The sequence below is a fragment of the Alligator mississippiensis genome, chromosome 7 (assembly GCF_030867095.1).
Source record: "Alligator mississippiensis isolate rAllMis1 chromosome 7, rAllMis1, whole genome shotgun sequence".
In the NCBI taxonomy this organism is placed as follows: domain Eukaryota; kingdom Metazoa; phylum Chordata; order Crocodylia; family Alligatoridae; genus Alligator; species Alligator mississippiensis.
The window spans coordinates 38785334-38811324 of NC_081830.1; the positions used below are offsets into that span (position 1 = coordinate 38785334).

At 46.3% G+C, this 25991-nt stretch overlaps 2 protein-coding genes across 10 annotated transcripts in view; one reads left to right on the forward strand and one right to left on the reverse strand.

Annotated features, from left to right (window-relative positions):
* The window catches only part of NGEF (neuronal guanine nucleotide exchange factor), a 90941-nt gene that overhangs the window by 45560 nt on the left and 19390 nt on the right, over positions 1-25991 (reverse strand). For 2 of the 7 annotated variants that reach the window (XM_059730873.1, XM_059730874.1), the window contains exons 2-5: positions 15672-15747; positions 11982-12253; positions 8042-8162; positions 260-387 (exon numbers count right to left, since the gene is read on the reverse strand). In XM_059730873.1, coding sequence (XP_059586856.1) covers positions 260-387; positions 8042-8162; positions 11982-12253; positions 15672-15718 — 568 coding nt within the window. In that variant the 5' untranslated portion in view covers positions 15719-15747. Of the gene's footprint in view, positions 1-259; positions 388-492; positions 1013-8041; positions 8163-9521; positions 10197-11981; positions 12254-15671; positions 15748-25991 lie in introns of those variants that run through there. The other 5 variants (XM_019486087.2, XM_019486088.2, XM_019486090.2 and 2 more) reach the window with 4 other exon arrangements.
* The window catches only part of NEU2 (neuraminidase 2), a 53077-nt gene continuing 34389 nt past the window's right edge, over positions 7304-25991 (forward strand). Inside the window, exon 1 of one of the 3 annotated variants that reach the window (XM_059730878.1) lies at positions 7304-7464. The gene's annotated coding sequence lies outside the window, so the exon portion shown is untranslated. Of the gene's footprint in view, positions 7465-8435; positions 8632-25991 lie in introns of those variants that run through there. The other 2 variants (XM_006261797.4, XM_059730877.1) reach the window with 2 other exon arrangements.

Sequence of the window (25991 nt, forward strand, 5' to 3'; positions counted from 1 at the left end):
CTGGTTGAGTTGGAGGGTCTCTGCCCTGCCTTCTGCCACCCATCGCTGCCCTACCCTGAGCCTGCGTGGCTGCCTGACCAGAAGTGGCCTCTCCCGGGAGGGAGGTGGTGCGGGGAGCGGGGACAGCCGCGACAGCAGCGGGGGCTGGACCGGGTGTGAGGACGGGGTACGGGAGCCCCTGGCCGGCCAGCCCCGCGCCCGCCTCCCCCTCCCTCCCTCCCTCCCGCCGTCCGGCCCGCGCCCGGAGCCCCGCACGTACCGATCTGCTCGATGAGGCTCTTCCAGGACTCGGCAGTCAGCGGCTGGATGGGCTGCAGCGCCTCGGGCTCGGGCTCGGGCTCGGGCTCGGCGGGGCGCTCGGGGCTCTCGGCCGCGGCGGGCGACTCCCTGCGGGGACAGGCGGTCGGGACGGCTCGGTCGGGGCGGCCCGCGCGGGGCGCAGCTCCCGGCCTGGGGACCCCCCCCGCGCCCGCCGCCCTCCCTGCCCCTCACCTGCCGGGCGGGCGCGCTTCGGCCGCGCCGTCCGCGTCCAGGGCGCAGGCGGCGCCGAGCGCCGCGGCCAGCAGCTCCATGCGAGGCGGCGGCGGCGGCGGCGGCGGCGGGCGCGGAGCTGCGGCGGGCGGCGCCGGGCTGGGGGGTCCGGCCCGTTTCCACGGAGACGGGGGCGGCGGCAGCTGCAGCCGCAGCCTGCGCGGGAGGCGGGCGGGGACCTGCGGCGGCGGCGGCGGTGCCCCGGCCCCTGCGCCCGCCCCGCAGAGGACCCGCTCGCCCGCCGCCCGCCGGGCAGGTGCCCGTGTCCCGGGCGCACGCGCCTCGCCCGCCGGCAGCCCGCGCCCCTCTGCTCCGCTCCGCACCGCACCGCACCGCACCGCACCGTACCGTACCGCGATGCTCTGCGCGGGGCGGAGGCAGCGGCCGGGCGCGCAGCGGCGCAGGCTCGCGCGGACCCGGGTTACTTCAGCAGCACCCCTGACCAAGCCGCCTTGAGGTCAGGGAAGCGTCTGCCCGCCCCCGCCTGCCGGTCGGTCGGCCGCCCCCTCCCGTTGGGTTCCTGTACGAGGGGCTACGTCGACTCCCGCCTCCTGCCCGACTCCGGCGCTGCCTGCCCGTGCGGGCTCGTGCGCGGACCCCGCAGGGCGGAGGGGCCGGGGCGCGCGGGGCTGCTCGGCCCGTGCCGCCCGGCGGGGAGGTCTCGGCGCCCGCGTCCCTGCCCCAGGCGACACCACTGCCCCTCTCCTCCGGGAATTTTGCTGGAGGAAAAATGTTGTCGCCACTCCAGCAGGCCAGATTGGATCGATGCGGCTTTGGCTGCCCCTCTGCTGAGGGGAGGGCACTATAGATGCACACTAAAAGAGACTGGCAGCTGGGATTGAAAGCAGAAGGTTTTGACAGCAGAAAGAGGGTTTGGGGGTTGTTAGGCATAGGGAGGTTGGGGGGAGGGGGTTAGCAGGTTGTCACTGAGAGGTGCAAGAATTGGAAGTTGTTTTGCCACTTGTAGGCATGGAAGAGTGAGGAGAGTCACCGCTGGACAGGGGTCAGGACAAATGGTTTGAAGGCCAGGTGCTCAGGTGTTTCCCAGAGGGGCTCTGAGATATACACAATTAGGAGGATGGGCAGAGGGGCTGTGAAAGGGGGAAAGTGGTGGAGAGCATTTGAGAAGGAAAGGGGCTCTGATTGCTGGGGAAAAAAAAGCCTAAAAGCTTGGCAGCAGCTCTCTGAGAAGGTATTGAGAAGGGCTGGTAACTGCAAAAGTAGAGTCTGGCACTTCAACAGAGGATAGTTACTGTTGTGAACAGTTTAATAATCCATGCTATCTATCCACCCCACGCTGGGGAGAGGTGGTGTTGCGGAAGGATTTCTTGCTAACTGCGTATCCAACACTAGTGTAGCAAAGACATGCAAAGGCATTTACTGGAAATGTGCAGCCCTCTAGGGATATCTTCTGTGTACACCTATTCAGATAAGTCTTTCAGAAAGAGCTGATGCATGTAAAAAGGTTAATGAATTGTAAATTCAATAACTTTTTTTGTGCCAACTGTTAACCAGATATGTTAATAATTAGTCCTTAAATGAGATTTTTCTATCTGTCAGTCTGAAAACATTGCACAAAGTTTGGAAAGTAGTATTATCCCCATTTTGCAGATGGAGGAAGTGAGTCACCAAACAGTATACTGTGATTTATTCAGAATCACTGAGCAAGAAAGTGGCAGAGTCAGTAATAGACCCCAGACATCCTGGATGTCAATGTGATGCCCTTTTTACTGTATCACATTGCTTCACTCTCAAGGGTTAATTCTGTTGACAAATCTGAACTTCTTTTAAAAGTAAGCATTTTGGGTTATGGGTGTGAAAAAACATTCAAAAATAGGAAAAAAATGTAAATCCCTTATCTGCCTGTTATTTAACCCAAACTGTCTGTTTTTTTCCTTAAGACTTTCCAAAATAAATTCAGCTTTGGACTGAGATGAAAGCATAAAAAATGTCTGTCGCAAGAAAATGTAATTGGTGCTATGAAGAAATGAGAACAACGTTTACAATGGAAAGCCCTCCGTGACCATGCAAAGTCACTACTATGATAAGGAACAGCCCACATTTTCATCCTATATGAATCTGTTCCACTATTTAGTACTAACAGGCCACATCTACATGAGACGCTGATTGTGCAGTAGCCCAGTACTACTGCGCAGTAACATCACATGGCAACAACCGTGACTTGGCAGTAGCATTAGGCTACTGTGCAGTACCATCATGAAAAATATGTTCGTCGGCACTACTGCGCAGTAACTCAGTTTACTGCATAGTCATCTAGTACTTGTATAAACAACTGTGCAGTGTCTTGTGTAGACGCGGTCACTGACTCTTCTTTTTTATACTAGGAAGATTTTTTTTTTCTATTTCAAATTCAATCTCTAAAAAATGTTACCCTTTCTTTTTCCCCAAGTGTAACATCATTTACTTGTATTTCATATAAGGTTATATGAAATACGAGATTGTGAACATTTTCAAGATTTCAGAAAGTTTTGCAGTCTACAGCAAAAAAAAACTAAGAACTTCCAAGGTTTTTCATGAAAAATGAGAAAGAGAACAACCAACCCCTTTAAAACCCTGGTGGTAGGGCACTTGCTTGGGATGCAGAATATAATGCCCTGCCTGCTGAGGTAAGAGCCTATTTCTTGTCCGTGCGCACGTGCAGACACTCTCTCTCTCTCTCTCTCTCTCTCTCTCTCTCTCTCTCTCTCTCTCTCTCTCTCACCTTAGCAGGCAGGGCATCATATGACAACACGGGATTCCTCCATGCCCAAGCAAGTGCTCTACCACCAGGGTTTTAAAGGAGCAGGTTGTTTTCTCATTTTTCATGAAAAACCTTGAAAGTTCTTAGTTTTGAGCGTGTGTATGTATATATGTATATGTGTGTGTATATATATATATGTTGACAAGAACTTTGCACCCTGGATCTGGAAAACCTTTTGCAATGATAGTTTCTTTAAAACATACATTCATTCCTATGATGACAAATCAGCATTTTCTAATGAAAATCCATTTTGATGTTTAAAAAAAATCCTTGTCAGAGAATCTGGCAACTGGCATCATCTGTACTTTATAACGAATTGTTAATCCTACAAGCTCACAAGCACGTTTTAGGGGGTACTGGGTGCTTTCTGCTCCCACTGTTGTCCAGAGGCAGCACCCAACTTCTTGAAGACTGGGAACCAAAGTTTAACAACAAAAAACGTAGTTCCTCCTTAGGGATTCTGAGGTGCTCCAAAGTACACAGACACCAGGAATCATTCATATGCGTCTCTTCCCTTTTTTAAATGGTCTTTCAAGGTCTTGATTACAATACTCAGCATGCCTGTGTATTAAGGAGAGGCAGTGTGGGCATGTGTGTATTCTGAAAAGGAAGTGGGGGGTGGAACAGTAGCAAAATGTTCTAAGCTTTAGCATACTGCTCTTGTAAGAGATTTTAAATTTTAGCTGGTCTGGTCCATGTATTAAAATGTGATATTTTACTGGAGTTTCTGAAGTGTTTATTGCAATGTTATAGTTATGACTGGTAGAGGGATTTTTATTCTATGTCTGTACTTTTAAGTGCTAATTTTTTTTCAGAAGTTACCCCATCAGTTTAAGCTGTCTCATGCATATTCCAAGCTCAAAGGCAAATTTGATTAGAAAGCTTGGAAAAGATTAATTGGCATTCCTTGGTTTGCTGAAGAACGGGGGGAAGTGTGTTATTTGTACTTGTATCAAGTAGTTTATGTTAATCCAGCAAATCTTCATGAAAATATCCCAGTGACCTTCTAAATGTTGAGGCCAATGGTGGATGGTTTAATCCAAGCTAATTGAATTGCAGGAGAAATATGGAGTCAGTTATAATGCTGTACCTAGCAAAACACTAGTTAAAGTTTGTCAGTCTGGTTATGTTATGTTGTCTGAGCAGTGTTTTCTATGATGAATCGTTCAAGTATTTTTCATATTTTTGTGGAGTATTTTTGTTACTACATCAGCTTATATAAAGTTTTTTTTCCAAAGGAATTTAGGCATCGGGGGTGTTTTTTCCACCTTGCTAATCACCATCTGTGTACAATTTTCACTCTTGTGGTTTGGCTTCCTGGTGTGAGACACGTGGAACTTCCCAATCCCTAATTTTAGGGGTTTTTTGGCCTGCAACGGACAGAGACCTGGGAAAGGAAACCAAGACTGGGACTGGTGCTAGCTGGAAAAGGACACAGGTGCTGGGACTCGGGAATGATAGGAAGGGACACTAGCAGCCAGTAGTTTGGCAGGAAACTGAGATCGGTGGAGGAGCTGAACAGAGACTTGGGGAAGAGAGGGGACACTATGTTAGACATGGAGTCTGGAGAGAGAGTCAGGAGTGGGAGACAATAAGGGTGTGAAACCGAGGCTAGAAGCCAGAGGAAGGGGAAGAGACAAATTTGGACAAGGAGGTCAGGACTCAGAAGAGAAGTCTCAGGAATAGAAATTAGGAGTAGGTAGGTCTGGAGAATAGGATAAGGAGCCAGGAGAGAGAGGAGACAGGACAAGGACAGGAACAAGTTTGAAAAGATAAAGCCAAAGGAATTGAGTGTAGAGGGGATATGTAGAAGAGTCCATATCCACTAGAGCTCCCACAACCCCAGAGTCTGGAATGAAATCCAAGATCCTGGCATCTCACCATTCCTCTGTTTTCAGCAAATATTTTTAAAACCCACGGCAATAGTTATGTCTCCTTCTAGTGCTGATCCACATGGAGATGACAACCTACAATTGCTAACACACAGGCTAAGTGACAGAAGTCTTTATAATTCCAACTCTGCTTATGACTAATGTGGGTGTCCATCATGTGATATTGCATGGAATTTCTGGGTTTCTTTCTGTTTCAGTTTTTTAAAAACATAGGATAGCCCAGTTGGGACACAGAACTTACTTGCTTCTAACTCTGTCAATCTGTGAAATATAGGACTTTAAACGTAATAGCATCTTAATGTCCAGAAAAGCTATTCTCAGAGATATATTTTCAATGTATTAATTAAAATTTTCCCTTCCCAGAAAATACTCTGTAATTAGCCTTGCTAGGTGCCAAGGCTGTACAGAAGGAAGGATAGAAAAATAAATTTATTTTGAAACTGTCTAAAACAGTAGTAAATTGTAAAGCATGTGATGCATACAGACTTCAGGATTGTGTGCTGGAAAAAAGTTTGATCAACATATGTTTGAGATAATCTGCCTTAGCTATTCATGAGTCATGTGGCCAACCCAAATTCATTCCAGAAAAGCTTTTTACACCCTACTACTCTAAAACATGTATTCTTTTATTGTGCGTGTGTGCATGCACATGCATACTTAAGTGAGCTGATGGTAGTCTACCTTTCAGAGGAAGGTGACTATTAGTTACAGCAGTGCCTTTGACAGTTTTCTTGGCTGAAGTCCAACAAACATAATTCATGACTTCAGATGATCTTTGGTCTCTAAAGTGGAGGCTTCATATCCAGTGTGCAGAAAGAAAAGACTCTCTGCCTATTGGTGACCTTGTGGTGAGCTATGACCATGGGAAATTCCACATCTAGTTTCTTTTCCCTTTTCTTTGTACTTGTCCAGTCTCAATACTTTTGGAGAGGGAGTCACTACTCAAAATGTAAAGAAAGCAGCACACAACATCTGGCTGCTGCTAGACACTAAGTAATGCATCTTGAGATGTACCATATGGGGCTAGAACCCATATGCTTCAAGTGGGGCTGCTCCCCTGTTGCACACAGATGTGCCACTGCTTTTCTTTACCTAGACCTGCAGCTCTAGCTGCCAAGTGCCAGCAAGCTTTTTTTGCAGAGATTAGATGCAAGATGTTCAGCACTTCTCTGGATTATGTACAAATTGTGTACGTCTATCTGCATAGGAGCATGCTTATTTAATGGGCAGGAGAGTGATTTTTACAGAAAAGGGGCTACAGAGAGGGTCTGAGTTTTAGCTAAAATGTAGGTCCCATTTTTTGTCAATTCTGCCAATTTACAGTAGATATGATCCTACCTCAGTAGAATCACACTGCCTTCTTTCTGCAGACACATGATCTGTAACCTGCACTGACCTGTCAAGCTGTACAAGCTGCAGCATGTGAAATAAACCTGGCTCATAGCAGTGGCTCATTGTTCTTGACTCCAGAGCTTGCATCAGAATTTGCACGTTTTATAGCTGCCTAACTGGCAATGCCAGGATGTCGGAGGCTGACAGCAGTGATTACGCCAGGAGAGGAAGACAGATGGGTTTAACACTTCAGCAGACTGCTGCTGTCTGATTTCATGTGCTCGGTTTAATGCAAAAAGGGCTATCAATTCCAGCCAGGATAATTCCTGTATGTAAATAATTAGCTATGTTTTGTAGTCAAGATTCTCTGTTAGCATTGTCCTCCTGGGCAAGGGTATCAAAAGAGATCTTTCATGGGGTTTGGTAACCACAAGATGTGTCATACCGCATCCTTGTACAAATGGCAGGTGTTTGTCACTTAGGGCTTGATCCTCTATGGCACAGGTATGGAGTATTACTCTGTATTCATTTACACAAAAGATGATGATGAGCAGGGTGGGAAGCAAAGAAGATCCTGATCCTGTGTGAAGGGGAGCAGGTTTGCTCCACAGCTTCCTCTTTTTTTCTATCTAGCAATGAAACGGGTGCAAAGCAGCAGTGTGGGTAGCTATGCTCCTCATTTGCATGCTGAGGACCACACTTAAGTCTCTTTTCTCAGACACGCCCACAGCTCACTTCCTTTTTTTCCATACAGAGCACAAATCTTGAGAGTAAGGGAGTGGGCTCAGAGGGTGCAGGGATTTCCACTCTAAACTTACAACTATTCTTCAACATTGCTTTTGCCCAAGCCTGGCTACTGCTCACTGTTGCTGTGGATTCCACCAGCCATCAACTCCCTGCAGGGCACTGGGCAAAGATTTATAGGACCAAGACCTTTATGCCGCCTGGGTAAGTGAGGAATTTAGGGAAAAGTGGACAACTTTATACCACCAGTCAACTCTTGAAAGCTATATGACCTGTAAACAAAGCTGAAGAACTTAAAAATTGTCTTGCCAACTTCCCCTCCCCCACCCTCTTGTCATTCATCCCTTGCTTCCAAACTCCTTTATGCCTCATAAAACCTTTATCCCAAAGCATTAGCTACTGTAATATATATATATATTAGGAATAATAGAAATATATATTTTATATATAATAAAATATATATATTTATATATATTATTATTTATTTAAAATAATATTTATATATTTATTATATATTTATATTATTTATATTATATATTATAATATTATATAATATATATAATAATATATCATTATATATATAATGCCCTTTTATATATATATATATATATATATATATATAATGCCTATATATATATATATATATATATATATATATAAAAAGATGAAATTAGTACAGCTGAGTAAGGTGAGATGACATGAATTGGTAGATAAAATTGCCCCTGCCCTCCTTCCAAAACAGTATCCTTGCTGCCTGATAATTCTGGTAGCTCCTCCTTACCTTTGGATCCATTGTTCTTCTGATGCTGTCATATCAGGCTTTACTGATAGTGGGGATGCCTCATGAGAGAACCCATCCACATTCACAAGCTCACTTCTGGAGCCTCCATTTTTGAGTGAACCTGTGGCACAAGAGACAGCTGACAAGTTAGTAAATCAGCCCTTTTCTTAATGATTTTTGTTATTTCTACAATAAGCTATAATGTGTTTAAATGGAAGGGAATGGGAGAAACAGTGGTTTGCAGTCATTAGGCTGCACTTTGACTCCTGAGAGGTAAATTTTCAAACAAGAAGTTGTAAAGCTCACATGTCTACTCTTAGGGCAAGTCTTTACACATTCATTTTCTTCAACTGCATGTACAATCAAATGAAAATATGTGTGTAGGCTTGCATCATCCTTTGTGTGTGTGTGTACAATAGGCTTCTACCCCAAAAAAATTATCTCCAGGAGCCAGTGACTTTCAACACCACTATTTACAGAGAAGATCTGGGTGGAGTTAGTGTCCCGATACCTGTTTTCCCATGCCAGGACTTAAGCAGCTGTCTGTTTCCTGCCACAGAGAAGTCCACTTTATTGCAAGAAAAATGAAAGTAAGTTTTGGGAAGGAACTTTACCTTTAATTCTTCTCTCCTTTCTTTCAAGCAAACCAGAAAGTCTTTCTTAGGGAACCACAGCTGCGGTAGAAACTCTGTTAGGTCCCAGGCTCATCACAAAATTCTTTAACAGGGAAGGGCAGAGAAGGACTCATCCCACTTTCAAAATTAAGTCTGTTGTTATTTGAAGCCTGAAGATGAACACCATTGTTGTTTTCTTTTACGAAGTAATTTTGCTTCTACTTTATATCAATGGCAATATGTCTCCGACACCAGTGAGTGCAGACCTGGCCTCTCTATATGAAGTGCATTTCCAATACACCCTCTTAGACAATGCTACTGATTCACCATTAGAGGATTGTCTGAACTGCAAGTTTTTGTACATCTGTGATATATAGTTTACGGAGAGTGGAAGGTGATGGGAAAGGAGCAGGGCAGGAGAAATTTCACAAAACTGCTTCTCTGTCTCCTAACGCTTTCCTCTAACTTAACCATTTTCTCCCTTGCTAAAGGAGATTGCTTGCAAAAATAACTGATTCTAGATAACAAGGTGCCTGATGTGTCTTATACTTTTCAGATACACCCAAAAGGCAGGCTGGCACAAATGCCGAAATGTGCTTAAGCCTCTGCCTCTGTTAGGTTTAGTTTCCTTTAGATTCACTTTTCTCACCTCCCCACCCCCTGCTCTCACTTCTTAATTTCTCCCCACCATATATTCCATCCTACTTATTTACTGGATTCTTGGAGGGGAGGGGGTTAATTCCTTTCTCCTCTCCCATTTTTTCACTGTCTCCTAGGTAGAAGGTGAACACATTAATGTCTGATATTGAGTCAGACTTTTGGACTCCGATTCAAAGGGGGTAACAAATTAATATAAAAGAGCTCACCCATCCCTTGTGTCCATGTGCTTGAGCAAATGCTGTGAGAAGAGGTTCCTGTTATATTAGGCTGAGGCTTGTATAAAAGCTTATGCTGTCCAGTTTCTGAGAGAGCGCGAGTGAATGATATTTGTGTTTCTGAGGGGAAAAATCAGGAGAGCTGTTTATGCCATCCAGCCTACTGAAAAAGCTACAGTTCAAAGCTGGATTTGTTTCTTTGCGCGCAGCTCCCAGTCAGCACGTGACCCAGCAGAGAGATGTATTCCTCCTAGTAAGTCCTGTTATGTTGATTGGAAGAGAGAAATATTGCTCTGAACAGATCCTGCTGGATGGCTGCAGATGTGCAGGAGGAATGTCTGTTCCAAGAGGGTCCTGCTTTAGCAATGGAATGACAGGAAAGGCATGCAAAGAAGAAGCATTGCTCCGAGCAGGGCAGGTTGCACTGGTGCCGTTGTAAGCATGTCAGAGAGAAGCATTGCTCTTATGTGATTCCCCTGCAGTGACACTGGCTAAACAGGAGAGATGCTGCCTTGTGCCATGGTCCAAGTGCAGAAAAGGTGTAGGCTTGCAGGAGAGAGGCCTCTCTCTAAGCTGACTATGCTGCAGAGATGTTGTGGCTACAAAGGAGAGAATGCCTTCCTTATACAGTGATCCTGGTGCAGTGATGCCATGGGCATGCAGAGAAGAATGTCTTCTGTGCCAGTCCTGCTGCAGTGACGCTGCTGGTAAGCAGGAGAGGCAGAGGAAACTGCTCTGAGCCAGTCCTGCTGCTGCACTGCTGGGGTGGAGTAGAGGTCTGCCTTGGCATGCAGAATGCTCAATTAGTCCACAGACCTCATTGACAACAGTAGAAGCATATTAAGCAGATGCTCCCTGCTCTTGTGCTGCCTGCTTGTACACTCAGAGAAGGGAAGGATCTTCTTTTGCATACATCTTACTGGACAGAATCAGCTCCTTTGCTCAGGGAATAACATGGCTCCCTTGGCTGGCAGAGCAGGAGACCCTTTTTCTTGGAAGAATCCCCCAGGCCTCTTTTGGGGGAGGTGTTTGATCCTCATGCCATCAAGGGAACCCCAGGCTGTTTGCTAGGGATGGGCAATGTGCCTCTCTGTTGGGTGATACAGTAGTCATCTTCAGTGATTTTTTTCACACTGACACTTAGAATATTGCTGCCCTTTTGTGACCCAAGCAACTTGCCCGCTTCTGGACTCTGCAGGTTTTGTTCTGTTCAGAGGAGAGCGATGCTTGGGTTGGGGATCTCTGCAATCCTGTTACATTCCAAAGAACGGACAAAGTCCTACTTCCCTGGGAACAGAAGGAATCAAGGAGGCAATGGTTTCTTTGCTCACAGCTCCAACTTTCTCTCATTGAACACTTGACTGAAAAGCTCTCTCTCAGCTTCTTACTAGGACCAGCATCAGTACTTCCTTGCAGCATTCTTTCTCAGCTTCTCTGATCACTGTCCTGCTTCCCTCTTGGACATCACCAGGTACACTCAGTTCCAGTCTAATCAATTCCTGAGCCTCTGTGGGTTTGTCTGCACCACGTCAGTGGTGTGTCTTATGGAGGGAGCATGTTTCACCCACCCAAAACAGTCAATGCTCTCCCTAGATGTAAATTCACTGTGAGGCGGCTCTGGACTTGTCCCCAGTGTCTACTTTTGAACCCACAAGAACCCAAGCGTTTGAAAGCAAAAACTGGAAACAGGCCCAGAGTCATTTCATGGGTGAACTTGCAGTTTGGAATATGTCAATGGGTGTTGGCTGGGCATGCTCAGTCCCGTTCTCCACAAGACCAGCTACTGACACTGCATAGACAAGCCTTGTGTTTGCTCTGAAAGTACCTAGGGAAACACCTTGGGCCATATGATTCAGCTTTTACTCAAGTCTGCCACATGTCTGTGTGTTTTGGACACTGCTTGCATTATCTCAGCTTCCTGACTCTATGCAGGAGATTTAATGGCAGTTTAGATGAAGGGTCGGAGTAGCACCCTGTCATTTCAAAGAGGTTTGATCCCACCCATAACTGTGCAGTCTGTTTGCTGGAGGTGGTGTTCCTGGGCACGTTGCCTTCCCACTTTTTCTGTTTATTTTCTGAGGGTGCTGCACAGACCTTCTTTGTAGAAATCCCATTTTTCTGTCTGTCTGTCTTCATATGTTGCTGGGGGTTGGCTCCCTTCTTGTCTGCCACTTGGTTTTCCCTGCTTAAAGTGATTTTCCCTGAGAAAGGGGTACAGCCTGGCTCCTGAGCCTCTTCTGGTTCTCTACAGCAAAACGTGTTTTGCAGGTCCAATGTGAATCTGTCTGGCATTGAAACACCAGCTGTGGCAGAAGGGCAGGGGCTGAGTCTTAGAGCTGTGTGAAGTGAGAGATGGGAATCTCCACTTCTGTAAGTGTGGATCCACCTGAGCTCCCTTCCCATCACTACTAAACACAGTAAAAGAGTGAGAATTTTGGGTCTGGTACTCACCTGAAACATTTGCAGCATTCACTGCCTCTCTTGTATTCCTCCTTTTCTCTCTGCTTGGTAGCCTCATGGACCGATAGTACCTGGAATTTCTTTGAATTGCAACATAGTATTTCGGCTGCTCCATCTGAGTTGCATGGTTAGGACTCTCTGACTTCTCATCGCCTTTGGAAACCAAGCCGGATGGCGACATTGTATGCTGAGAAGTGCCCTTCCTGAGTCCACTGGTTACTTTCCTGCTGTGTCCTTTCCTCTCTTCCATTTCTTCTGTGTCCCTGACAACAGATGTTGATTGTTTAGTTAACAGAACAGCACAGGACCAGAAACTCCGGAAACTTCATCAGACCTCTCTGCTGTAGAAGGGAGGGGAATAAGTTATGGTTAATCCAGAAACTGAAGAGCATCCATCATCTGTGAGAATGAAGTTTTCCCCATTCTGGATTTTGTTGAGAAACTATTGTCAGTACACAAGACTATCCCATGTCTTCCAGCCCTTAATGAAGTGACATGGTGTCATGATATAAGAACTTTGCCATGATACAGGAATGGCCAATCTGCAGGATGTGTGCCACAAGTGGCATCAGTGGCTGCTGTGTGTGGCATATGGTGGATCAGGGAGAGCAAAGCAGCAGAAAGGTCAGGAAACAGCAGAACAGCAGATTGGGCAGGGAGCACAGAGATGGGAGCAGAAAGTAGACCAGCATATTGGGTAGGGGAAGAAGATCAGAGTGACATTCAGAGAGGGTGAGGGGCTAATTTGTGGCATGCCTGCCAAAAAGGTTGGCCTCTACTGCCACGATACAAGAGACCCTACATTGATCCAGTGAATTGGCACCACTTGCTTTAATGTGAAAGAACCGAGATTTTTCATATCAGGATGGTTTGCAGCCTGCTTGGTTGTAAATTAAGAATGAGCCACTCGGCCACTACTTTTACTTCAAAGGACTGTTGCTATGATCAGCTGGTGTGCCATCAGGGCTCCACTCAGCTGATCTGAGAAGCAGCACCCTTTGATATAAAAGCCACAACAAAAAACTGGTGCACCTCTTCAGCCCTGTATGATTGTTTTCTGTGGCTATATATTCATGCCCCCCCGCCTTAGTTCACAAACCCTCCTATCGTGGTGTCCTGTGACCAGTGGGGTCCCCCAAGGCTCTGTCCTTGGACCCATACTGTTCAACATCTTCATTAATGATGTGGATACTGGAGTCAGAAGCGGACTGGCCAAGTTCGCCGATGACACCAAACTTTGGGGCAAAGCATCCACACCAGAAGACAGGCGGGTGATCCAGGCTGACCTGGACAGGCTCAGCAAGTGGGCAGATGAGAATTTGATGGTGTTCAACGCCGATAAATGCAAGGTTCTCCACCTTGGGAAGAAAAACCCACAGCATCCTTATAGGCTCAGCAGTGCTATGTTGGCTAGCACTATGGAAGAAAGAGACTTGGGGGTCATCATTGTCCACAAGATGAGCATGAGCCTGCAGTGCGATGCTGCGGCTAGTAAAGCTACCAAAACGCTGGCTTGCATCCATAGATGCTTCTCAAGCAAATCCCGGGACATCATTCTCCCCTTGTACTCAGCCTTAGTGAGGCCGCAGCTGGAGTACTGAGTCCAGTTTTGGGCTCCACAATTCAAAAAGGATGTGGAGAAGCTTGAGAGAGTCCAGAGAAGAGCCACGCGCATGATCAGAGGTCAGGGAAGCAGACCCTACGATGACAGGCTGAGAGCCCTGGGGCTCTTTAGCCTGGAAAAGCACAGGCTCAGGGGTGATCTGAAGTCCACCTATAAGTTTATCAGGGGTGACCACCAGTATCTGGGGGAACGTTTGTTCACCAGAGCACCCCAAGGGATGATGACTAGGTCGAATGGTCATAAATTACTACAAGACTGTTTCAGGCTGGACCTAAGGAAGAATTTCTTTACTGTCCGAGCCCCCAAGGTCTGGAAGAGCCTGCCACCGGAGGTGGTTTAAGCGCCTACATTGAACACCTTCAAGAGCAAACTGGATGCTTATCTTGCTGGGATCCTATGACCTCAGCTGACTTCCTGCCCTTTGGGCAGGGGACTGGACTCGATGATCTTCTGAGGTCCCTTCCAGCCCTAATATCTATGAAATCTATGAAATCTATTTACAAGAGGTTCAGGAACCTACGCCTACAAAGAATCCATAGAATCGTAGAATCATAGAAGTAGGGTCAGAAGGGACCTTGTAGTCCGACCCCCTGCCTGGGCAGGAAGAAAACTGGGCTCAAATGACCCCAGCCAGGTAGGCATCGAGCCGCTTCTTAAAGACCCCCAGAGTAGGAGCCAGCACCACTTCTCTTGGAAGCTGGTTCCAGATCCTAGCCTCCCTAACTGTGAAGTAGTTCTTACGGATGTCTAATCTAAACCTACTCTCCAACAACTTGTGGCTGTTATTCCTTGTTATCCTGGGGGGCGCTAGGGGAAACAAGGTCTCCACCAAACCCTTCTGGTCCCCCCTAGTGAGTTTATAGACGGTCACAAGGTCCCCCCTCAGACTTCTCTTGTGAAGGCTGAACAGGTTCAGGTCCCGTAGCCTCTCATTGTAGGGTCTGCCCTGCTGTTCCTGGATCATGCGGGTGGCCCTCCTCTAGACCCTCTCAATGTTGTCCACATCCCTCTTGAAGTGGGGTGCCCAGAACTGGACACAGTACTCCAGCTGTGGCCTGACCAGTGTCGCGTAGAGGGGGAGGATCACCTCCTTGGCCCTACTTGAGATGCACCTGTGGATGCACGATAGGGTCTGGTTAGCCCTGCCGACCGTGACCTCGCATTGTCGGCCGACATTCATCTTGGAGTCAATGATGACTCCAAGATCCCTTTCTGCCTCCATGCTCTCAAGAAGGGAGTTTCCCATCTTATAAGTGTGCTGCTGGTTACTGCTGCCCAAGTGCAGCACCCTGCACTTGTCCGTATTGAAACGCATCCTGTTTTTGTTAGCCCACCCCTGCAACCTACCCAGGTCTTTCTGCAGTCTTTCCCTCCCTACTAGCGTGCCCACCTCACCCCAAATTTTGGTATCATCAGCAAATTTGAACAGGTTGCTTTTCACCCCGTCATCCAAATTGCTGATAAAGAAATTGAACAGTGCGGGCCCAAGGACCGAGCCCTGGGGGACTCTGCTGCCCACTTCCCTCCAGGTCGAATATGACCCGTCCACCACCACCCTCTGAGTACAATCCTTCAGCCAATTAGCAATCCATCTGACTGTGTAGGCATCGATGCCACAGTCACGTAGTTTTTGAATGAGGATGGAGTGGTCGACAGTGTCAAAGGCCTTGCTGAAGTCCAGAAAGACTACATCCACGGCGACACCTGCATCCAATGCTTTTGTGACCTGATCATAAAAGGCAATCAGGTTGGTCTGTCATGACCTGCCCCTAATGAAACCGTGCTGGTTGCCCTTGAGCATCATCCCCGATGCCAGCTCATCACAGATGTGCTCCTTGATGATCTTCTCAAAGAGTTTCCCCAGGATTGAGGTAAGACTGACAGGCCTATAGTTGCCCGGGTCCTCCCTCCTCCCTTTTTTAAAGACGGGGACCACATTGGCCATCTTCCAATCATCTGGCACCTGGCCCAAGCACCACGAGCGCTTGTAAAGCCATGCCAAGGGCCCTGCAATAACCCATGCTAGCTCCCTCAACACCCTCCAGAAGCACTCTAACCTGGTCCTCCTCAACCTTAGGTCTGGAGGCGTTCCCCTCGAGTCCATCTTGAATCACAGTGGGGGAGTCCCAGTCCCTGCACAAGAAAACAGAGGTGAAGAATTTGTTAAAGAGGTCTGCTTTCTCCTCTGGTGCAACCACCAGATTGCCCAGCGTATCTCGCAGGGGCCCCACGTTTCCCGGTGCCTTCTTCATCCTCCCTATATATTTGAAAAGGGACTTTTTATTATCTTTGATCTTGGACGCTAGTCCTAGCTCTATGTCCACCTTAGCTTTCCTAACAGCCCCTCTACAGGCCCGAGCAGTGGAGGTATACTCCTCTTTGGAAGAAGATTCCAGGTTCTTCTGTATTGCAATTGACAATGTCTTGGCCAGCACAATGGCTGAAAGGGACCTCAGGATTATGGTTGATTGCAGGATGAATGTGGGTCACCAGTGCAATGCTATAGTCAACAGAACTAATAGCATACTGGGATGCATTAGCCAATGTGTTGTGAGCAGGGCTAAGGAACTGATTCTCCCTTTCTACTCAGCACTGGTGAGACCCCAGCTGGAGTACTATGTCCAGTTTTGGGCACCACACTTCAAAAAAGTCATGAAGAATATTGAAAGGGTTCAGAGAAGGGCCACAAGAATGATTGAGGGCCTGGAGGACAAATCATATGAGGAAAGACTAAAGGGTCTGTGATTGTTCAGCCTGGGGCAGAGAAGACTGAGGAGGGACTTGGTGGCTGTCTATAAGTATGTAAGGAGTGAATATCAGGAGCTGGCAGAAAAATTGTTCACTAGGGAGCCCCAGGGGAGGACAAAGAGCAACGGCCATAAACTGTTAGAGGATGGCTTCAGGTTGAATGTAAGGAAGAACTTCTTTATGGTAAGGGACCCTTCTGGATAAGCTGGCTGATGGCAACATCCTAAGGGACAGCCAGCATGGGTTTGTCGTGGGTAGGTCTTGCCTGACCAATCTCATCTCCTTCTATGACCAGGTGAAATATCACCTGGACAAGGGAGAAGAGATTGACATCATATATCTGGACTTTAAAAAAGCCTTTGATCTGGTATCCCAGTATCTCCTTATGGAAAAATTGGCCAACTGTGGCCTCAGCTACACCACAGTCTGATGGCTGGGGAATTGGCTCTGAGGTCGGACCCAGAGAGTAGTAGTTGATGGAAGTGAATCATTATGGTTCTCTGTGACCAGTGGCATTCCCCAAGGCTCTGTCTTTGGACTGGTTCTCTTTAACATCTTTATCAACGATGTGGACATTGGTATCAGAAGCTCACTGGCCAAGTTCGCCAGTGACACTAAACTTTGGGGCATAGCGTCCACACCCGAGGATAGGCTAGTTATCCAGGCTGACTTGGATAAGCTTAGTAAGTGAGTGGATATAAACCTGATGACATTCAATACTGAAAAATGCAAGGTACTCCACCTCGAGGAAAAAAAAACCTGAAGCACACTTATAGACTCAGCAGTGCTATGCTCGCTAGCACCACAGCTGAAAGAGACTTGGGGGTCATGATTGACCACAAGATGAACTTAAGCCACCAATGTGAAGTCACAGCTGGTAAAGCAAACAAAACTCTGGCTTGCATCCATAGATGCGTCTCAAGTAAATCTCAGGATGTCATCTTCCTGCTGTACTTGGCCTTGGTGAGGCCGCAGCTGGAGTACTGCATCTAATTCTGGGCTCCACAATTCAAGAAGGATGTGGAGAAGCTTGAGAGCATCCAGAGAAGAGCCACGCACATGATCAGAGGGCAAGAGAATAGGTCTTGTGATGAGAGGCCGAGAGCCATGGGACTCTTCAGCCTGGAAAAGTGCAGGCTCAGGAGTGACCTGGTGGCTGCCTATAAGTACGTAGGGGGTGTGCATCAGGATCTGGGGGAACGTCTGTTTACCAGAACGCCCCAAGGGATAACAAGGACCAACAGTCATAAACTCCTCCATGACTGTTTTAGGCTGGACATAAGGAAAAACTTCTTTAGTGTTCAGTCTCCCAAGGCCTGGAATAGACCCCCTCCAGAAGTGGTGCAGGCACCTATTGTGGACTCGTTCAAGAAATGTTTGGATGCTTATCTTGCTGGGATCCTTTGACCCTAAGCTGACTTCCTGCCCCTGTGGCAGGGGTCTAGATTTGATGATCTTCAAGGTCCCTTCCAGCCGTAATGTCTATGAAATCTATGAAGGGTGACCAGAATCTGGAATAGACTTCCCAAGGGGTGGTGCAGTCCCCAGCCTTAGAAGTCTTCAACAGGAGACTGGAAAGACACCTTGCTGGGATCGTTTGATCTCAGCAGTATTCCTGCCCAGAGGGGTTGGACTCGATGATCTTTTGTGGTCCCTTCCAGCCCTTAAAGTCTATGATTCTATGACACCTTTCTCAGGGGCTTGAGGCCTGACACTTCCCTATTGTTAGTTTATATCAGATATTCCTGTGATGCAGGCCCACAAAGTCCATAACCTACATGGCATTTCTTGGCTCAGTAAAAGCCAACCTTTTTGATAGATATGCCATCCCAATTCCATTCCTCTGCCTGCCATCCTGCTCTGCTTTCTGCTTCCTGCTCAGTGCTCCCTGCCCAATTCTTTCTCTGCTTTGTATTCCCTGCCCTGTGCTCCCTGCCCAATGTGTTGCTCTACTTTTTGCTTCCTGCTCTATCTGCTGCTGCACTACCCATCCCCTCCCTGCTGTGCCATGTGCCATGTGCAAAGGCTGCCCATGCCACTTGTGACACAGACGCCACAGGTTGGCTACCTCTGCATTATGCTATGGGACTGACTGGTGTAATGAGTATGACAGGACTCTAAAGCCTAACAGACCAACCCCTCCAGCAGCAAAATGCCTCTTCTCCAGGAAGCTGTCCAGGATAAATGCTAAAGATGACTTGGCATGTCAAGTAGTTCCACATCCTCAGTTGTTTTGGGAGTGTGTTAGATCAGAGCAATGGGGCTGTGAGCCCTGCTCTTGCCAAAAGGTGGGCTCCAACTCTTGAATGTATAACTAACTCCTCAATGTTGTCCCTGTCTCTTTAAATCCTCTTTACACCCGACAGAGACTTTCTATGCACATGCCAGTTCCTATGGTCCAGTGAAGCTTGCAGGAGTATTAGAAAAAGCTGCTTGCAAGCTGCTGCTAAGGAAAAGAGGCAGAAAGGTACAATTGTGTGTTCACTCAGAAGGAGGCAGAAGGACTGGTGATCCACAAAGGTGGGGCTAAGTCCTCTACTACAGTGCTGTCCATAGTTAATATCTGACTTCTGAGGCTGTTCTGGACAGCAGTTTGTTAGTGTTGGGAGATGTGAGAGTTCACATTTTCCCCCATAACCTGAGCTGCAGAGTTTGGCTCAGGATGTGAAGAAGCATTCAGCTCACTGCACAGAGAGGGGCAAGTCCTAAAATCTGGAACCTGAGCTAAATATTCCAAGAGTCCAGGGCTATTTGGATTTGGTGGTTGGTTTGGGCTTGTTTCTAGTTCTACTGTTTACATTGGAAATGCATTAAAGACAAATATACCAGTCATGTTAATTTGGGGTATGTAAGAAATTAGGTAGCACAGAGACTCACTGAGCATCTGTCTGTGTGGCTCAGGGGACCAGAATAGGAAAGGAAGAAGAGCTGCAGTCAAGGAAGTGTTGCCAAGAAGAGGAACATGCTATTGGTGCCTCCTTAAATTTTCCTGTGTTTCCTCCTTTTGTCCCTCCCCAAGCACAGAGGCATTCATGTTGAATCATTAAATCCAGTTGAACTTGGTCTATTGATCTGAACAAGAACAAGATCTAGCCTAGGACACTCTCCCAACTCCCATTTTCTATGTACTGTTCATTCAGCCCCCTACAGATGCCCTTTTGCTATGATGTCCCTAAACAATCAGTAAGACAGTGATTATCAACCAGTGTGCTGTGGCACCCAAGGGTACCTTGAGATCCTTTCTAGAGTGCCACAGGGTAAAACGTAGTGTTAGCACTGTTTGACATGCAAGCACGATTCACATGATAAACCCACAGATTTCAAATAGGACTCCGTAGTGTTAAAACCATCCTGAGCTGCTGTGTTTTTTCTGAGTTCTTTGCAGCAGAATAATTGCTCTATTATTTTTCTGTAGTCAAAAAAAACAAGTGAAAACTAAGAACTGGCATTTTACAAGGGGTGCCTCTAGTTTATTGAGGGGTGCCTTGAGTCTATGAAGGGGGTATCAGGTCTAAACATTTTGAGAACCACTGCAGTAAGGACATCCTCTCAAACACCATCCTTCTGTGTTTCAGGCATCTATTCTTGTGCTTGTTTGTGATCTCACTGTGGGTAGTGTCTGGCTCTCTCTTGCATCTTGTACAGAGCTGGAACCATTGTCGAATCAACCAATAACTACTGCACTGTTTCTTTATAAGCAGTGGGATGAGTTCTTCACAAGACCCACAGTGGGATAATTTCCCCAGCATTCAAGAGAGACATATGCTGAACAGAGGTACTTTTGTGTGTGACTTCTCATTCCTCTCTGTTACCTGGTGAATGTGAAAGCACACAGATATCTCTGCTGTGCTTACAGAAAGATGTTTTATAAAGAATGAGCTACTGCATGATTAAGTGAATCTTACTGACATAGATTGTTCGAAGATGCAGCTATAGGCTTAAACTTGAATGTTGCTTCAGAAAAAAATAAAATGAGTGATGTTACTTTTGTAAGAGGTATTTTTTTTCACCTAAGGAATGAATGATGTCCAGATTGAAAGATTAAGTCACTGACAGCCTAACAGCTCTTAACAGAAAAGTTCCCTGCACAGAAATGAACATCACACAGAGATTATTTTTACATGTAATTAACCATTTGGGTAGCTTTAACTAGGTTTTTTAAAGCAGTTTCCAAGATGGATTCAAAAAGAAAGCCAATACTAAACATGTACTTTTGATTCCTAAGAAGGTGTTCAGAGAAGTCATTTGCTGGAATGTAAAGAACCATATGCTCATTTTGCAATTGTATTTTCCTCCTTTTATAAAGAAGAGGTGAGGTTAGAGAATGTGTTCAAATATAGCCATAGATTGCTATGGTAGCAATAAGGCTGTTCAAAGACAGAGAATGAGTCAAGCAAGTTTTGTGGACCTGGACATAACCTCCTTGAATGTCTCTAGTGAATACAGGAAGAAGTTGTCTTAGACTACAGGAATTCATTGTTGAAAAAGCAGTATTGAGGTTCTGTTCTTAAAAAACACCAGGAATGACCCATAGTACTATCACCTACGTGCTGCTCTGAACTTGACTGCCCCGCACATTTCAGTCTAGCTGCCTTGTCACTCAAGTACAGTACTTGAGTTTACTTTATTGTAAGATATGCTAGCTCAGAGGACCAGCGCTGGAAGAGTAGGAATCTGATTTTAAAAAAAGAAAAGAAACCTAGAGAAAATAAAGGAGATGGAGGTGAAAATGCCAAATGCTGTATGTAAAGCTGTACTAAAGATATGCCTGGTGACTCATGCAGAGGATTGTGTGAGAGGAATTCGCTTGATGCTTGGGTAGAAGCATTACTGTGTAATGAAGATGCGATTGAACAGGAGTTGGCTGAACCTGGGAGTTTAGACATAGCTTTAAAAGTTGTCAGCAATTCTAAAAATTGATAAAATTCCTGGAACTAAACAGATCCAGTCACATGGACATGTGGAAAAGAGAAAGCTCCAGTGGCTTCTGAAGGAGTAGAGGTGGTGACACTGAAGAACTTTGTCCTATGTAATTAGTTGCTGGTACCTAACACGCAGCACTAACAGGCTCTAAGGGGACGTGATTAGACCAATCCTGGAAACTGAAAGGCCACTGGATTTATTGCAACCTTAATTTCTTTTATCAGCTACATCCAGCCAAATATGTTGAGGCTATTGACAAGCAATGATAGTGATTCCAGCATCAGTTGATGAATATGGGAGTGGTAGATGCACTGGTTATTATTTGTGCAGATATTCCACTGGATATTTTTGTGTGGACTTTGGTCCCAACCTGAAACCTAAGGTACCACAAGTATATTAGTACTGGCTGAGTATCTACTCATTTGCTCAGAAGTTTGGGTTACCCTGGCCGTATGTACATGAGACACAGACCGTGCAGTTGTTACTGCATATACAAGTACTAAATGACTGCGCAGTAACCAGCATTACTGTGCAGTAGCATCCCTGAACAGCTTTTTGGTGACACTGAATGTGCAGCAGCTTGTTACTACTGTGCATAGTTTCATAGTTTCATAGATGTTAGGGTCGGAAGGGACCTCAATAGATCATCGAGTCCGACCCCCTGCATAAGCAGGAAAGAGTGCTGGGTCTAGATGACCCCAGCTAGATACGCATCTAACCTCCTCTTGAAGACCCCCAGGGTAGGGGAGAGCACCACCTCCCTTGGGAGCCCGTTCCAGACCTTGGCCACTCGAACTGTGAAGAAGTTCTTCCTAATGTCCAATCTAAATCTGCTCTCTGCTAGCTTGTGGCCATTGTTTCTTTTAACCCGCGGGGGCGCCTTGGTGAATAAATACTCACCAATTCCCTTCTGTGCCCCCGTGATGAACTTATAGGCGGCCACAAGGTCGCCTCTCAACCTTCTCTTGCGGAGGCTGAAAAGGTCCAGTTTCTCTAGTCTCTCCTTGTAGGGCTTGGTCTGTAGGCCCTTAACCATACGAGTGGCCCTTCTCTGGACCCTCTCCAGGTTATCTGCATCCTTCTTGAAGTGTGGTGCCCAGAATTGCACGCAGTACTCCAACTGTGGTCTGACCAGCACCCAATAGAGGGGAAGTATCACCTCCTTGGACCTATTCGTCATGCATCTGCTGATGCACGATAAAGTGCCATTGGCTTTTTTGATGGCTTCGTCACACTGCCAACTCATGTTCATCTTGGAGTCCACTAGGACTCCAAGATCCCTTTCCACCTCTGTGCCACCCAGCAGGTCATTCCCTAGGCTGTAGGTGTGCTGGACATTTTTCCTCCCTAGGTGCAGCACTTTGCATTTCTCCTTGTTGAACTTCATCCTGTTGTTTTCTGCCCACTTGTCCAACCTGTCCAGGTCTGCTTGCAGCTGTTCCCTGCCCTCCGGCGTGTCCACATCTCCCCATAGCTTTGTGTCATCTGCAAACTTGGACAGAGTACATTTCACTCCCTTGTCCAAGTCACTGATGAAGACATTAAAGAGTATCGGTCCAAGGACCGAGCCCTGCAGGACCCCACTGCCCACACCCTTCCAGGTCAAAACTGGCCCATCTACCACGACTCTCTGGGTGCGACCCTCCAGCCAATTCGCCACCAACCGGACTGTGTAGTCATCCAAGTCACAGCCTCTTAACTTGTTCACCAGTATGGGGTGGGATACCGTATCGAAGGCCTTCCTGAAGTCTAAGTATACGACATCCACCCCTCCTCCTGTGTCCAGGCGTTTTGTAACCTGGTCATAAAAAGAGACTAGATTAGTCAGGCACGATCTGCCTGCCATGAACCCGTGCAGGTTTCCCCTCAGCATAATTTGTCCTCCCGGGCTCTCACAAATGTGAGCCTTGATAATTTTTTCAAAGACTTTGCCAAGGATGGAGGTGAGACTGACTGGCCTATAGTTGCCCAGGTCCTCCTTCCTCCCCTTTTTGAAAATGGGGACCACGTTGGCCCTTTTCCAGTCCTCCGGGACTTGGCCCGTGCACCACGAGCTTTCAAATATTCCCGCCAGTGGCTCTGCAATGACATCGGCCAGTGCCTTCAGCACCCTCGGATGGAGCTCATCCGGGCCTGCCGACTTAAAGGCATCCAGTTCTTCCAAGTGACTCTGCACCATCTCAGGGTCTACGCATGGCAGTCTGGCACCTTGCTGCTGCCTTTCTACAACCCCAGTGAGAGACTTGTCGTGTCCCTCGCTTAGGAACACTGTGGCAAAGAACTCGTTGAGGAGTTCAGCCTTGTCCCCCCTGTCCGTCACCAATTGCTTCTGCCCATTTAGCAGGGGTCCTATTCCTCCCTGGGTCTTCCTTTTACTCCCTACATATCTAAAAAACAATTTCTTGTTGTCTTTTACTTGGGTTGCCATCCTCAGCTCCATGGTAGCTTTGGCCTGTCTAACTGCCTCCCTACAAGCATGAGCAGAGGAGGTATGTTCGTCTTTGGTGATCTCTCCCTGTTTCCACTTTTTATGTGCTCCCCTTTGTGCCACATGACACTGCTGCACAGTAGTAACGAGCTGCTGTGCAGTCAGTGTCTCATGTAGACACAGCCCCTGTGAAAGACCGGACAGCCCAGGTCATGGCAGCCACATTATGTGGGAATTTTATGTTCTGTCACTGATAGCTGCAACAGTAGTGGGAACACAAGGCAGACAAGGTGCTGGGAGTTGTCATTTTTGTAACTGCTGTGTTGTAGTTAGACTTGTTGAGAATGAAGTAACCAAGTAGCCTCAGCCTCATCAGGGAATCCTAATTCCTTCCTTCCCATCATGTCTTGTAAATAATGGAGCATGTTTCAGTGACTGCAAATGGGAAGGGCTTTGAATGTATCTGTTTTCTGAAACACCATTGCTTGCAGGGACACTTTGGTCTCAATCGCATGGTGGAGTCTTTCCATGACACAAAAGGAAGGGTTACACCTGAGTAATCCCCAAGACCACTTCCTGCAACACCTGGTTTCTTGGCAGTTCTCTCATTTCACTCCAAGCTGAGGATCCACGGTGTTTATCTTAGGAGATCTCATGAGATCAGAGTTCTGGGCAGCATGGCTGTCAGCATTCTGCCTTTTTCATGGTCTTTGCTCTATCTCAGTGCAGGAAGTAATATGCCCTAACATCTTGTTTTCTGAGAACTGAAGTAAGCCAAGGCAGGCCTGTGGGTAGGAAGTAGCTGCTGCCTTCCGGTGGTGTGGGAGCAGCAGTAACATGACTGTTTGCTTGCTGAAGAGTTTGTTGCTTTATTAACCTTTTTATTCAGTATGATATTTAGATAAAATATCTGGTCTCTCTGAAAAGGGCAGTTGTGCATAACATAGTGACTATATTTTTTGATAAAAACTGCTCATTTCACCAAAACTGTATAGTTGTTACTGCCAGAGTTGGAAGGAGAATGAAGATTGATTGATTGATTGATGGTAGTTCGTTGCTTTATTAGAGACAGGTTGGTACCTCCAGCAATGCTCTGCAGAGATGTGCTGATACAGAAAATAGCAGATATGCCTATAGCCTTGTGATTAAGAGATGCTATTTGAAGAGATGCTGTCGCAGGGGAGAGAAAACCCTTGTCAGATTGTCTGATGCATCCTAACAGTTATCGACAAGGCTACAGCATTCACACGCCTCAGTAGAGCTGGGCAAATTATTTTTATAGTCTGTTTCCCATGGGACTTTATGCGGGACTCTGTTTTGATAATATTTTGTTTTAGGGGGGAAAAACACGTTTTGGAATAAAAAGTCTTGTTTTTTTTCTTTTTGAATTGGAATGTTATATTTTATATTACCTTATGAATTATACATTTAAGTTAAAATTTAAACAAAATATATCATTTGATCATGTTGATTGACCCAAACCCAAACCCAACTTTTGTTTGAAAATGTTAAGTGGAAGTTTTGACTTTTTGTGTCAATTTAGAAGAAAAAACAAGCATTGAAAAGGGGCAGTTTTCCATTGAATAGAATTCTAAGTTTTGGCCGGCTCCATTTCTAAGTATAGAACACACCAAAATCTCAGATTTTTGGCTGAGACTCATCATTTGTCATTACTGAGGTCCACGGAACTGCCTAAAAATCTTTTTTGGAAAGAGGCATTCCACCCAAGCATATTTCAGGGATATTAAAACAATCTTCCGTATTTTACACGTTTTGTTTGCAAATCCTTCCTTTCTCAGTTATTTAGGTTTCATTCTCTACCAGTGTCATTCTATTCTTCTTTTGTGGAGTCCTCTAGAAAAGTATCACATCCTCCAATATTCTCATTACTAAGTTAATAACAATGTGTGTTACAGAAACAAAATCAGCCTGTCTTCTCTCCACTCACTTCCCCATACTTTCAAACTTCTAAAATCAATCCTAAAGGAGGCAAATGGCACAAAATTTCAGTCGTTTGCAGGGATGTATTTGGTAGCTGTGTTGGTCTGAGACAAAAAGAAACACAAAACTCTAGAACTCCTGGTTCAGAGATGATACCTTTTATTAGACCAACTAAGAAATAGCAACAAAAAAAAATTATCTATCCTTTTGCAGGTCACCTTTTAAAACAAATAGTAGAGGCACAATTACAGGGCATGTACAACAATAATTTCCACTCTGCTGTTTTAAAGCATAGTGGGTTTATTTCCATTGATTTCACTGAAATCTTTTTATTAAC